Consider the following 14,422-nt stretch of genomic DNA (forward strand, 5'->3'; position numbering starts at 1 on the left):
TTTAAGAATGGGGAGACATTGGTTTATTTGTAGGCAACAGAAAAGCAGGTGATAGTAAGAAATTGAAGATTAGAGTAAGATAGTGGGATGATAGAAGGGACCTTATCCTGCAGAAGACAGAGGGGGATGAGACTCATGCAAAGGGCTGGCCTTGGCCAAAGAGAAGAGCCACAACTCCATAGAAGAGAAGGCGGTAAGAGTTTAGATCTTAGTGATATGTGAGATAGAGGAGAGAAGGAGTTCTTGGAAAAAAGGACCCTTTTTTGCAGGGGGGGGAAGTTGGGTGAGCCATGAAACAAGGTCTTCAGCTGTCACCATGGGGGGAGGTTTGTCATATTGTATGATCCTACAAATGAACACTTACATAGATTCAGAACTCAAAAGCTATTAACTTTTTACAAAGCAATCCTGACCTCCCCCCCAAAAACCAAAAACCACTAACCTGCCTCTTCAGTTCTTACTTTTTCTGAGGGCAAACTTGGTTCCCCACCTCCAATTTTGTTATTGGCTACAACCCGGAATTCATATTCCACCCAAGGATTTAAGTCCACCACTGTGGCTGTGAATGTTTTTCCGTCGATGATATCAGGCACTATAAAATAATGTGGTGAGAGCTAAGAATCCTTACTCTTTAAAAGGAGAGTTTGAAATACAGATCAATGGTCAGAATTTCTTTTTGCCTTGTTACCTGTTGTGACTATTTGCCAGCCCACTGAGAAAGGTGTCCGAGCTTGAACGACATATGATGTGACCGGGCTATGGTTGTCTGTGCCTTCTTTCCAGGACAGTTGGGCTGTGGTGTCTGTTATTTCATCTACCTTCACACTTTCCGGTGGCCCAGGAGAGCCTAGCCAAGACAAACAAAATAAAGAATCTTTTAGTGAAGGGATTCACTCCTGGAAGCCAACAAACAAGATTTTCATCTACTGGCCAGGAGATGAAATAGATGTGCTAATCTCTTCAGACCCTACCTTTGTGCACACGAGTGCTAACTCTGTGAGAAGAGTTAAAGTTTAATACAAAAGAAAACAATGCATAAGAGCACCCCTTGAATACCTCCAACAGATGCCAATTTCTCTAGCTCTTAGGGAAAAAGTCAGTTAACTGGGAATAAAAACACCACTATTTCTTTTAACACGGACATAAATTCTGTCCGTTGTTTGAAAAGTATGAAATCCAGTTGGGAGGCAGTCATTCTGAGACTATAACATTAAGTGATTACCGATGCCACATTCTTTCAGAGACCTTTGTGCAGCAGGAACTTTATACCTCTCCAAATTCAATGTCTTTTATTTCAGGCCCAGCATCCTCCAGTGATCTACTAATGCATCTCTGTAGTCCACCAATTTGTTATCGAAAGCTGTTTTACCCTAGGATATACTGGGGCAATTTTTCAGCACAGCAGCAAATCAGCACTGGAGAGCAGTGAGGCCTGTTTCCTATAGCACATTCTAGAAAATCCTCATTCTTTTGGGGTATGTTAAAAAAAAAAAAACCACAAACACACTTCCATCACATCTCTGAGCTAATGGAATACTTAAAAACACATCAACTTAGGTTATGATTGTGGAATACCAATTAAAGTGTGAAAGTACATATATAAAGATTTTTATTTCTTTAAATCAGTACCTGTTCTCTCAAACAGCATCATAATAGACTGGCATTAGATCTAAGTCAGAACAAATTCATATGCTCAATTAGTTAAGTAGCAAAACAGTATTTATAATAGAATGGAAGGAAAGAGACGAAGGGAATAAGCATGTGTTACATGCCTAACTCTGTTTCAGGCATTGTGCTAAGTGGGTTACAAATGTAACAATCATAACAATCTTGGGAGGGAGGTGATATTAGGACCCCCATTTCACAGTTGAGGAAACTGAGTCAGACAGAAGTAACGAGACTTGTGCAGGATCACACAGCTATTAAATGTCTGAGGCCATATTCGAGCTCAGATCTTCCTGCCACCGGGCGCAGTGCTCTACTCATTGTATCACCTGTCTGTTAAGCACTTACTGTGTGTCAGAGGGGAGTACATAGTATTTAACCTCAAGTAGCTCTTAGTCTGAAAGGTGAGAGAGCGTGTAAAGAACTAAAAACATATGAGATATAGTCAATATAAATCAGAGGCAAACAGAGCAAATATATCATACCATTACTGTTTTCTATTCACTTAGAGATGATCACTTAAAGGTGTAGAAAAGGCAGCGACTGCCATGTACCTCTTACTATCAGCTCTGCTGCAGATGAAACAGTGTCTACTTCCGTGTGGACCATACAAACATACTTCCCGCTATGTTTTAGTTGAATGTTCCGAATCATCAAATCACCTGAAGAACTCTGTTGAATAAACAGATAATGAACATCCTTGTTTGAAAGCGTAAATGACTCGGCAATGACTGAAACATTTCATTAGCAGGAACCAAGATCTTGTGGCCCAGAATTGCCCAAATTAAATACAAATTCAAATCAAATTTCAAAAATACAGAATTTTTATAAGCCAACCAACTAACAATTATACTCAGATATTTAAATGATTTAAAAAATACAAAACTAAGATTTTGAAAGGGACCTCTTTTAAGGTTTACTATGATTATGTTGAAATAAGTTGATTTCTGAAATTCATGTAGGGTAGAGGATCTAAATTTGATAAGACCAGCATGACTTCCATTGCTATTTGAATGTTTTTCTACACTAATTCTAAGAGCATTAATGGTGTAGTTATGCCAGTGTATGGTGTAGGGCTCTTGTTTTAAGGGGATGGACTTTTCCTTCTTGTATTTAATGATAAAACCATCCCATTCAGAATGAACCCATCTGATTACTTCAAGAAACTTTAATTTGTTTTGGACCTCCCTTCCCTTCCCAATACAATATTTTGTCCCAACAGTATTTTTGTTTTTCAAATTTATTTTTAAAAAAGAGATTTGAATCCTATGTTTCCTTTTTGTCAATTATAAAAGTACACCTTATTTCATCTGCTCCTCTATACTGGGTCGACTTTTTTATTTTTTCTTAGCTCAACACTTTTCAAATCACTTGATCAAGAAAAGTAAAGCATTTGTTTATCTGCTGGGTAATGATGCAGTTTTGCTTGGGGATTGCCACACAAGATTCACTTAACCAAAATAAAAATTATACTAATGGAGCTTAAAGCCAGGCTAAACCACATCTATAGAATTTAGGGAGAGTCTGTGTCAAACTAATAAGAAGGAACTTTTAAAACCCAAAATAAACTATCTATAAATACATTTAATGTCACTGTTCAGTACCACTTAAAGGATCAAGTTCTCTAAAATCTCATATTCTTTCATTTTTTATAATTAGTTTTAAATATGATTCAAGTTTTTTTTAAGAAGTAAAATAATGTCTGCATAAGCTGGCTAATTGCCAAGTTAGTCTCATGAAGCAGAATAGCATAAATAAAAAAATAAAATAATTCAGAAATTAGAGGGGTATGGAATTTTGGAAGTGGAAAGAACAAGAGTCCTTTGAGAACCATCTCAAATTAGAAGATCTGTGAAATAGCATGAAATGGAAAGTAATGTTTATGTTATTAATTCTATATGTACCATGCGTGCATTGCATGGGATACTGGGCCCATCCCTTCCCCTCAAATTCATCACCTCATGGTCCACCTTCTAGTAATTGGCCACTCTATATTTAACCTAGACTGATCCTTTGACACCTACCTGCAAGTAGGTGTCAAAACTTTTTTTATTTGGTCAGAGCTTTTGTAGTTCGCCTACTGGAGTTTGCCAATTGCCAACTGCCCACTGGCAACTGGAGAGCCTACGATGACCTCCAAATCACAATGAGGGAGGAGAGTAGGATTGGAGAGTAAGAGGGCAATGCAAGATGTTCATTGATCAGACTGAGTTACTAAAAGAACAAAAGGAAATGAATGAGTGGGACGAGAAGAGCACACTGGTTTCATTCTCTGTGGAGAAGTCATGGAAAACCACATTCAAAAATTTCTGCCACTGGTTGGAGAAGGAGTCACATGATGAAGTTGCATATCCATTAGTTTACCAAGTGTATTTTTTAATCTTAAATTTTCAATATCAATCATCCAAGACACATTTAGCAACTAGTTGCTAAGTGCCAAAAGAAAAAGACAAAAATCAAGCAGAGTGGTCCCTGCCCTCAAAGAGCATACGCCTTCATTCTATCAAGAACAGGTAAATAATATTTCCTTACATAGGTAAATATTTCCAAGGTAGGTGAGGGAGGGATACTAGCAGCTGGGGCTATGGGTCAGGAAAGGTCTCAGGTAGGAAGTGGCAAGTTTTATCAGAATAAGATTTTTGCTTCCAAACTTGTATCAGAGTAATTGTAGTTTGATGCAACATCAAGAAACTGGGAGGCAGCACGGTGTAGTTAGTAGAGAGATGACATTAGAATTATGAAGACCTAGTTTCTAGTCCAGACTCGGACACACAGTGTCTGCGTGACACTGAAGAAATCACTTAATTTCTCAGTCACTGTTGTAGCCAGTATTGTTGGCATTGGTAGAGGAAATTTCCTCCCTAGGGACTGATCCTAAAATAAAAGAATTGCTACCTATCTTTATCCCCATATTCAAATGATTCCAAGATCTGGATGTGGATATTCCCATCAATGATTGAGGTCACAACCCATCTGTTCCAGTCTAACTCACGCAATTCTCATGAACATATTCCCATTAGTTTTCCGCAGGGAAGCCCGTGTGGTATTGGTCCAATATGCTGGATGCCTTACTTTGTCTTGATACTGCAAAAATATCAGTGGAGCACAAGGGCTTTTCCAGGGGTTATGCTTTGCATGTGACTAACTCATCCTTAATATACATTTTTTTTATCTTATGTTTTGACTCTTGTCAAAGTTTCCTCCTACGACTCTAGGGAATTAATGGGGATGAAAGGCAATGAAGACTGACACAGCCATTACTCTAGTTCTGTAGCTCCTTATTTCTTGTATGTTGCATCCCCACTACACCCACTCTCTGGATGATATTCATATTTAAGTTTTTGGATATTGGAGAGTTAATGAGCAACAGTCATAGAACAGCTAGCAGAATATTAGCTTTCAAAAAATGGGCCTTTGTCAAGTGAAAAGTAAGGGTCATTAAAGGAACATTACATTTTCTTGAAGGGAATTCAGCCCCCTTTTCTGCTTAATTTTGGGCCCAACTTTTTTCTCCATTGCTTTGTTTTTCTGATACACATACATACATAATACATATGTATGTATGTATATATATGTACACACATATTCGATAGATACGGATATATATATAAAGTAAAAATAGATGCCTTACATATTTCTATTCACATACATGTAAATGATATGAAAGATGTTGTAAATATATATATATATATATATACACATATATATATATTTATGTGCAAAATATGTAATATATAAAAATAAGTATACGTAAAAATAAGTATACGTAAACATATTATACACGTGCCTACATAGAATCACGGTCTCCTTTGCTGGATCTTCATCTAAAAGCAGCCTACTAATGGCGGGTGACCCCCGGGGCTCTGACCTGAGCCTGCATCTCTTCCGCCTCTGTTTTATTTCATTTGGTCGTCTCCCAAGTGCCCACGTATTCAATGATCATCTCTACATTGATGATTCTCTGTCTACTTATCTTTCCCTAACCTCTATACTCAAATATCCCAAACTGGGCATCTTAGTCATACCTTAAACTCAACACACCCAAACCTGAATTGAAAATTATCTCTCCCTCTAAAACCCTCTCCTCCTATGAACTTCCCTATTATTGTCAAAGACACGACCATCCTTCCATTGACCTGGGCTGACAACTAGGTGTTTTCCCTGACTCTTCACTTTCTCCAATCCTCCATAATCCACTCTATTGCCATGAACTGTCGATTTTACCTAAAAACATCTCTTGTCTATTTCCCCTTCTTTCCCCAATACTTGTCATCATCACCCTTTTCTAGTCCCTTATCACCTCACACATCAACCACTACATTAGCCTTGTAGTTGGTCTTTCTCCTTAACGTCTTTTGCCTCTCTAGTACATTCTCTACTCAATTATCAAATTACTCTTCCTAAAGGACAGATTGGACAATTTTCATCCCTTTTATTCAATAATCTTCACTGGCTCCCTATTACCCTTGGGATGAAATAGAAAATCTTTTGTTTGGTGTTCAAAGCCTGCCCTTCATAAGCTAAGACTCTCCAGTCTTCTTACAATTTACCTATATTACCCACTCGGTAACCCACGACACTGGCCTCCTAACTGTTTCACAAATGAGACATTCCATCTCCCAATTCTGAGCATGTTCACTGGCTGCTCTCAATGTCTGGTATTCTCTCCTTCTTCATCACCATCTCCTGGCCTCCTCTTTGGCTTTTTTTAAGTCACAACTTCTAGAAGAAGCTTTTTCTGATTCCCCCTAGAGCTAGGATCTTCAAATTGATCATGTATATAGCTTGCTTGTATGTCACTATTTCCCCCATTAGACTATTAGCTCCTTGAAAGCATGGCCTGTTTTTGTGTCTTTCTTTTTATATCCAGTGCTTACCACACTGTCTGGCAAATAGAGAGTGCTTAATAAATGCTTGTTGACTTTAAATGATCTATAACATATACGTATATGCATGCATATACATATATCTGAGAAATACTACAAATCGACAAGTCGAAAGGAGAATTAAATATATATGCATGTATATGCAAATTATATATATATACATATGTATAAGTTTAGTTTTGATGATAAAATAGAATGTAGATATAAGAAATCTCACAGTCACAAATTACATAATTTAATAAATAAGTTTAATTAATTCTTCCAATGAACTTAACAAATACTTGATTAATCACCAAGTGGAGATATATGGAAACTTAGGGCCATATCTGGTTTGGAATATGAACTGGTTTTGAATGTAAATTTATTTGCAAACTATTACGATGATGAATAATGGAAGAATATAAGCAATATCTCTATAAAAAATTGAGAGAAGCCACGGAGATAAAAACCAGAAAGCTTGGTAGAAGGCCTAACTAAACAAAATTATCTCTAGTGCATGTAACTATGAAAATGGAAGGATAAAAACCTAATAGAATAATGACAGAAATGATTTGCAACAGTTTTTTTTTAAACAAACACCTCTTTCTACCAATGAAAATGGAACCATTATATTTAGACCTTAACATCAGAGTTTCAGAGTAGGACAGTTAGGTGGTGCAGTAAATAGAGTGCTGGGACTGAAATTAGGAAGATTCACCTTTGGGAGTTCAAATCTGGCCTCAGGCACTTACTAGACGTGTGACTCTGGCCAAGTCACTTAACTCTATTTGCCTCAGTTCCTCATCTGTAAAATGAGCTGGCGATGGAAATGGCAAACCACTCCAGTATTTTTGCCAAGAAAACCATGGGGTCATTGAAAGTTGGAAACAACTGAACAACAAAAATTTCAGGGTTTTGGTTGTGCTTACAGAGGAATTAAAAATGGTACAAAACAGAATCCAGATGGTAAAGCAGTTGGGTGAGACCAAGTTTTCAAAGAGATGATTTACACTGGAGATGACAACATAATTGTGAGGGCACTGAAGAACTAATTCACAAGCTTGCTGAAAAAGAGCTCAAGATCTAAGACCGCCAATACCTGGAAGCAGCACTGTGTGTACTGATGGGAGAAGAACCCACACCAGTGAAGTTAGAAGTCCACCAGTGCCGCAAGTGTACTCCGTTATGTTAGATTTTCAGCCTTAAATAATCAATCAATAATCATTTATTCTACTCTGTGTTAGGCACTGGAGAGATAACGACAAAACATGAAACCTTCCCTGGCTTCAAGGAGCACATATTCATGCTATTTAGTAAGTAGTATAAATTTATCAATTTGTACAAAAAAAAATGTGACCAAGAGAACATAAACAACTATCAATACAACGTTTACCATCTCCTCCATAGTCTCATCAACTGACTTACAAGCATGGAGACAATTCTGCCACGGTACTGCACTGTCCTGATTGGTAACTGCTTCTCCTAGTGCCCTATTTCATGAAAGCCCCAATCACCATACTTCTCTTCACTCTCTACCCTCTAATCATCTCTTCCTCATACCTACAAACTCTATCGCCACTCTGAAACATTGCAGAATCTCATGTATGAAATATATTAGCTCTCAACATATTAGAATAGCCACTTATACTTGAAAAATTATGTGCTAAAGGGTGGCTTTTTATCAGATTATGTTGTATGGACGACATGTAGAAACTGTCTATATACATACACACGTACATACATACACATACACACACACACACACACACACACAGAGTAGGGCTTCTTCAAGTGCCATGACATGGCAGTCAAATAGGATGACTGCAGACATATATTTCTAATAACTCTAATTACACAAACTTTCAAGACGAGTTGTTTGTAAATTAATCTATCAAATTTAACCTTTTCCCTTTTTTCAAAGGTTTCTTATTTTTAAAGGAATTTATCCTCAAAGAAAAATCTTCAGTACTGTATGACCTTTGGAAGGTTTTCCAGTCTTCTCACCTTGACATATACTGGAGGCAGATTATTGTTTCTAGAGGTTTGGTTTTTATATTTACTTCCAGTGAAGTTGAGCAGTTTTACTATCAAATACCATCAAGGAAAGTATTCCTAGGGGGAAAGTTTTTTATTTCTCCCTCTCCTCATTGATTTCTTTGAAAATGAGTAATCAGGTAAAGAAGACATATACAGAACTTTTCTTTTATATGACAGGAACTGGATCTGTATATTAGTATTAAATGTTTTATCAAAAATAACATTGAACTTATAATCACTCAGACATGTCTATCAACTATGAACTTATAAATTAACTAATTTGACACACTATAGCATTCTACCAATGTACCAGAACCATTTTCAGTCACTTCTTCAGGTTTTCATCAAGAAAAAAAAGAAGAGGAAGAAGAGGAGGAAGAAGAAGAGAAGGAAAAGGAGGAAGAGGAGAAAGAAAAAGAAGAGGAAGAAAAGGAGGAAGGGTAGGAAGAAAAGGAAAAAGAGGAGAAGGAGGAGGAGGAAGAAGAAGAGAAGAAATAACAATGGACGTTAACAAAGTATTTCAGTTTGCAAAGTGCTTTACATACAACACCTCATTTGAATCTTTCAACAAGACTTGGAAGTACTGCAGGTATTATTATTACTATCATCTTTTACTAGACAAGTAAACTGAGGCCTAGAGAAGCTCAACGTCTTGTCCATTGTCAGACACTTTTTATCTGCTAGAATAAGAGCTTGTGTTTGGATGTTCTGGCTTCATGCTTTCAGGCTCCTTCCTCAACCACACAACCATAAGGTTTCAAAGCCCTAGGGGAAAGAAAATGTGATGGGGGTGGGTACAGAATATATGGGAATATAAAGTTAATAAAGCTATAAAACAATGGTGTAGGAGAGCTTACATGTGACAAGGAAGTATATGATCTGTTGATAAATCATTGTATGGATAATAAGCACAATTAGTTTAGGGTAGAAGAGATCAATATAGGTAAGGATGGTCAATGAAACAAAAAACGTAATTCTGATTCTGGTAATTTTAGAAGAATGCAATCTCTTTGAGGCAAGTGACTCTGCAGTTCTGCGTCTTCACATGCCTAGTGCCCAGTATAATGTCACGGATGTCACTTAATAAATGTCTGCCCAATCAAGCAAGTCATTATTATAAACTCATCACTATCATATCTTGTCTGTGTGACACTCTTAGAATTCTAGGACTCTCTTTCAAAAATAAGTTGCAGAGAAACTGGCAAACTGCATTGCTTAGTAAAGGGAATTTCTTCATCCAGAAGTTCTCCATTATGAATTAAAGCACAGGTCCGGTCCCTTCTCCTATAGTCATTAAAATAGCTAGCTAGAAGGAATTCCAGAAATTATCTTCTCTTGAAAGATTTGTCTGAATATATCGCAGATATTTCCAGATAAGCAAATTTGATACTAGCCTGGTGGTTTTCATTAAAAAGGGAAGGATTTCATTAGCAAAATCATACCCCAATAAAAATATAATTTATTCTTTTTCCATCTTGGAATCTTTGAAGGTTTTCATTTGAAACTTAATAGTTTCAGTTTCCAGACATTTGAAAAATTCTGACTTTTGGAAATAATATTTCATTTCTTTAAAAATTAAGATTTGAGGGGTAGCTAGGTGGCGCAGTGGATAGAGCGCTGGCCCTGAAGTCAGGAGGACCTGAGTTCAAATCCGGCCTCGGATCAAACACTTGGCACTTACCAGCTGTGTGACCCTGGGCAAGTCACTTAACCCCAACTGTCCTCCCCCCAAAAAAATTAAAAAAAAAGAATTCAAAAAAAATTAAGATTTGACACTTCTAGGACTAGTCATAACTTATTCTTTTAAACAACATCTATATACAAAGAATATGGCATGTGCAAACAAATTCATAAGCCATATCATCTATGAAATATTAAGAGAATAATCACCTGTTCCTATAAAGATGCAGAACTGTGATCTATTAACTTTGGACTGATTTTCCCCGTGATTTTTTTACATGAAGATTTAAAATTGAATTGTAATTGAAAGTTTATTTGTGTTCATAAGGAAAAATATTTCTAATGATCTATGTATGTGAAAATAATCAAATCGATTATTCCTAATTATATGGACTAAAGAATGCTACGATAGATACCTTATACTGGAAAATTACAGCTTCAAAATCAATGTTGGAAGAAGAAAACTTCTGAAGGAGGAAATGCCAATCCAATATAAACCTTTAAAATAACAAATTGTGAGCAAAAACATGTTCTTTAGTAAGGATTCTGAATGGAAATGCTTCTAGTGGACTGTCAAAAGAACAATTTTCTAGCTCAGAAGGAAAATACTTTGCTGTTCAGGTAGCAAGGCTGAATGGGTGGTTCTTTTTCCTTTTTATCACTGTAAACACCATATTATCGTCTAGCTTCCAATATTCATCATGCAACATTTCACCCCATTGCCTCTAAACCTTGACATCCCATGTCAATCATTTCCAGATGTCTTGGAATTAGCTGGAACAGCACAGTATTTCAGCACTACAGTTCATGATATCAGCTGCCAAGGTTCAATCAATCAATCAACAAGCTTTTATTAAACACTTACTATGTGCCAGGCATTGAGGTAAGTGTGCTGAGGTTACAAAGAAAAAGGCACCTAGAATCAGCAAACAGATGCGGTCTCAGAACTGCATCTTGGGCTACCTCCAATGAAATCTTTCCTAAGAGTGATAATGAAAAACAACTTCACCTTTTTCAAAACCCATCAAGTTGACAGAAGGAAGAGAAATAATTGGCAGTCACTGAAGCAAAGTTTTAGTATTGAAAGCAATTTTTAATGTTTTCTGACCACGATGCCTAGCATTTACATAGTGATTTAAGGTTTATGAAGCACTTAACATATGTTATCTGATTTGATTCTTACAACAACCCAATCAGGTAGGTATTATTACCTTCATTTTACAGATGAGGAAACTGAGGTTGCAAGAAATTACGTGACTTGCCCAAGGTCACATAGCTGAGTGCCTGGAGCAGAATTTAAAATCATATCTTACTGACTCCAAGGCGAGAACTATCCACTGAGCCACCCAGCTGCCTTCACTTCAGCTCTCATTTGGTTCGTTGCCTAAGCAGATAATGACAAGGAACTGGATGTTTCAAAACCTTTAAGCTTTTGTACCAAAAATAGTATAATCTTTTCACTGATGGATTATACAGGGAAAGTAATCTAATGTGGTTATTAAAACACTGACATATTGAAAATTTCAAGAACTATTTCTCAGGCTTCCTTGCAAGCCATGTAGGCCATAATGAGGCTAGAGATCAGTGACAGTATAAACCTTTCTACTCAACATCAAATTCACAATACAACTTATAAACTGAATGGAGCACTACGTGAAATAATTAATATTCCTCTATGGATAGGATGGGAGCAACATTCTTATTCATATTAGTACCAAGCACAATGTATATATAATATAGAACGTGATTACTATTTCATGCATTAATCCATTTTTTAGGTTTCAGGTCATGTTGCTCATTTCAAGTGGATTTGTCTTTAATTATTTTTATATAGAAGTTTCAGTAAACTAAGGTTACTGTAAGCCAATGTTCTTATAAGGATTACTAATGATTATAAGCATTAGAGGATTATAAGTTTGAGGGTTGGAAAGTACTACAGAGATCCTCTAGCTCAGACTTTATTTTACACATGAGGAAGCTGAGGAAATGAGATGAAATGACTAGACTAAGGACACACAGGTAGTAGGTATTAATGCCAAAATTCATGATTCTTAATACAGCCACCATTTTTACTTGTGAGCAATATAAGCATCTAGGGATTACACTGACTTAACGTGCCAGATAAGAATCACAAAACTGTTAAGACACTTCAGATTATGCCATGGTAAACTTGAATACTTCTTAGATAAGAGACCTTAATCTCAAATTTTCATTCTTCTGTTTTCCAAAATTTTAGATAACTCATCCAAATTATCCCTTCAATATTTCCCTTTGATTTAAAAATAAAATTATAAAATTAAGTCTTATGTCACTAGATGAAGAGTCAGAGTTATTCAATAAGATTTTCATTCATTCATTCAGATTCATGCTGAACATCCATTCTATGCCTTGTGCTATACATAATTGTGTTATAATCTTCTCTGTTTGGTATGAATATTTCAGTAAGAATGCAACCTATTCAGAATTAACTCTGAGCTAAGTGTTTGTAATTTTTTTTTTAAATGGAAGAAAGAAAACTAGGCTCCCTCTCCTTTAAAGACTGAAGCATCTGTGAAAGCTAAAATAGTGTCTGAGGGGCATGCTTAGGATTTTAATCATCTCCTCCCAAAGGTTCCCATAACACCTATGACGATGTCCCTATGTGAGAGAGGCCAATTCCAGAGTTAAACACTGGCTCACTACTGTTGCAGGCTATCAGATCTTCTCAAGTCACATTGAAAATGATGAAAGATGATGGAAGATCTGACTTGAGATTACTCTTTGGCCACCAATAGACTGCTCTCTTGGTAAAAAGCCTGATCTAAAATGCTGAAGTTGATGAAAAGGAAATATTATAGAAAACTAAACAAGGTTTGCTACCGTGAGGACAATCCACCCACCCACAGCTTCAGACAGCTGGTTTTAAAAACTGGGATGAATGGCAATGAAGTATTCATTCTCCATATACTTTCTCATTCATATTTGGATCAATTAAATTTAATAATTAATATATCTTACAAAATGAGCTGCTACCTTTTCAGAAATTAGAGCATGGGCTTCAAAGGAAAAAAGGACAAGGTATCACCAGTAGTTTCTTGTAAGTCATTTCACTTATGCATGTGCTTTAGTAAATATGCACCAATCAACCAAAGGCCTGTACGTACATATTTTAAAATATCAAAATGCAAAAAAAAAAAATACACTCAAATAAACTCACTATAACAACCTAGTAGTTGTTATTGTATGTGCCAAATAACATAAATACCAGAAGACAGAATTGTTTAGTTTGATAATCACAAAAGCAAGAAGATATCTATCACGGGTATTTATAACGGTACAGCTTAAAAAAGCATTAAAAATAGCATGGAGAGATCTATCATGATTAAATCCATTTGGGTTTCAATGAACAGAGTGAATATCTTAAGACACTCCCATGTTTTCCTTTCTCTATTCTTTTCTCAAAATAGCCATATTAAATTTCCTTGCTCTATTTTCATCCAACTTTTATTATATTTATTTATGTGTCTTACTTCTCCTCTTAAATAGTAACCTCCAAAAAGGTAGAGACTGTGTTTTTTTTGGTTCCACAAAGGAGGTTGGCTTTAGTAGGTAATTAATAAAATGAGTTGACTATTTGGATACTTCCGTGATATCAAGTATTCACTAGTAGCCTCAGTGATAAGGGTATTCCCTCCAATGATAACTGGGTGAACTCCTCATGCTTTCTCATTCTATGCATGTCTAGTCAATTTCCCCATAAAATCTCCATAATCACTCCAATCAGAATCAAGAGGCCTTCCTCTATATTTTATGAGTTTGTGTGAATACCCAATATTCACTCACTAGTAGGATACAACCAGAAATCAAAGGCTATCATTTCTTGCTCTTGCTACACAAGCAGTCTACCTCCTCTTCTGAAGCACATAAGCCTCTGCAATGATATACTTTATACTTGAGCAATTCTTCATCAGTAACATATTATAACCCACATGTGCCACTTCTACAACTCTCCATTATCTTTGGAAATCCATGACTTAGAGTTGTGCAGCATCATTGGATCAATACTGATGTTAAAAAAACGAGTCTTTGTTTCAGGGGATAACTTGGAGCTACTAGAAGTACTGAACATTTTAGCAAATAGAGTCCAGTTTATCCTACTTCTCCTGTTCAACCTTGGGCCTAGTTCAATGTCATAC

General features: G+C 36.3%; 1 protein-coding gene across 1 annotated transcript in view; it reads right to left on the reverse strand.

The window, feature by feature from the left end:
- CNTN3 (contactin 3) overlaps positions 1-14,422 on the reverse strand; it is a 439,279-nt gene that overhangs the window by 37,859 nt on the left and 386,998 nt on the right. The window contains exons 14-16 of the mRNA XM_021007573.2: positions 2,220-2,337; positions 689-847; positions 443-592 (exon numbers count right to left, since the gene is read on the reverse strand). Of these exons, the coding sequence (XP_020863232.1) occupies positions 443-592; positions 689-847; positions 2,220-2,337 (427 nt within the window). The remainder of the gene's footprint in view (positions 1-442; positions 593-688; positions 848-2,219; positions 2,338-14,422) is intronic.

This window comes from Phascolarctos cinereus, unplaced genomic scaffold (genome assembly GCF_003287225.1).
Source record: "Phascolarctos cinereus isolate Bilbo 61053 unplaced genomic scaffold, phaCin_HiC Scaffold_4;HRSCAF=312, whole genome shotgun sequence".
NCBI lineage: Eukaryota > Metazoa > Chordata > Mammalia > Diprotodontia > Phascolarctidae > Phascolarctos > Phascolarctos cinereus.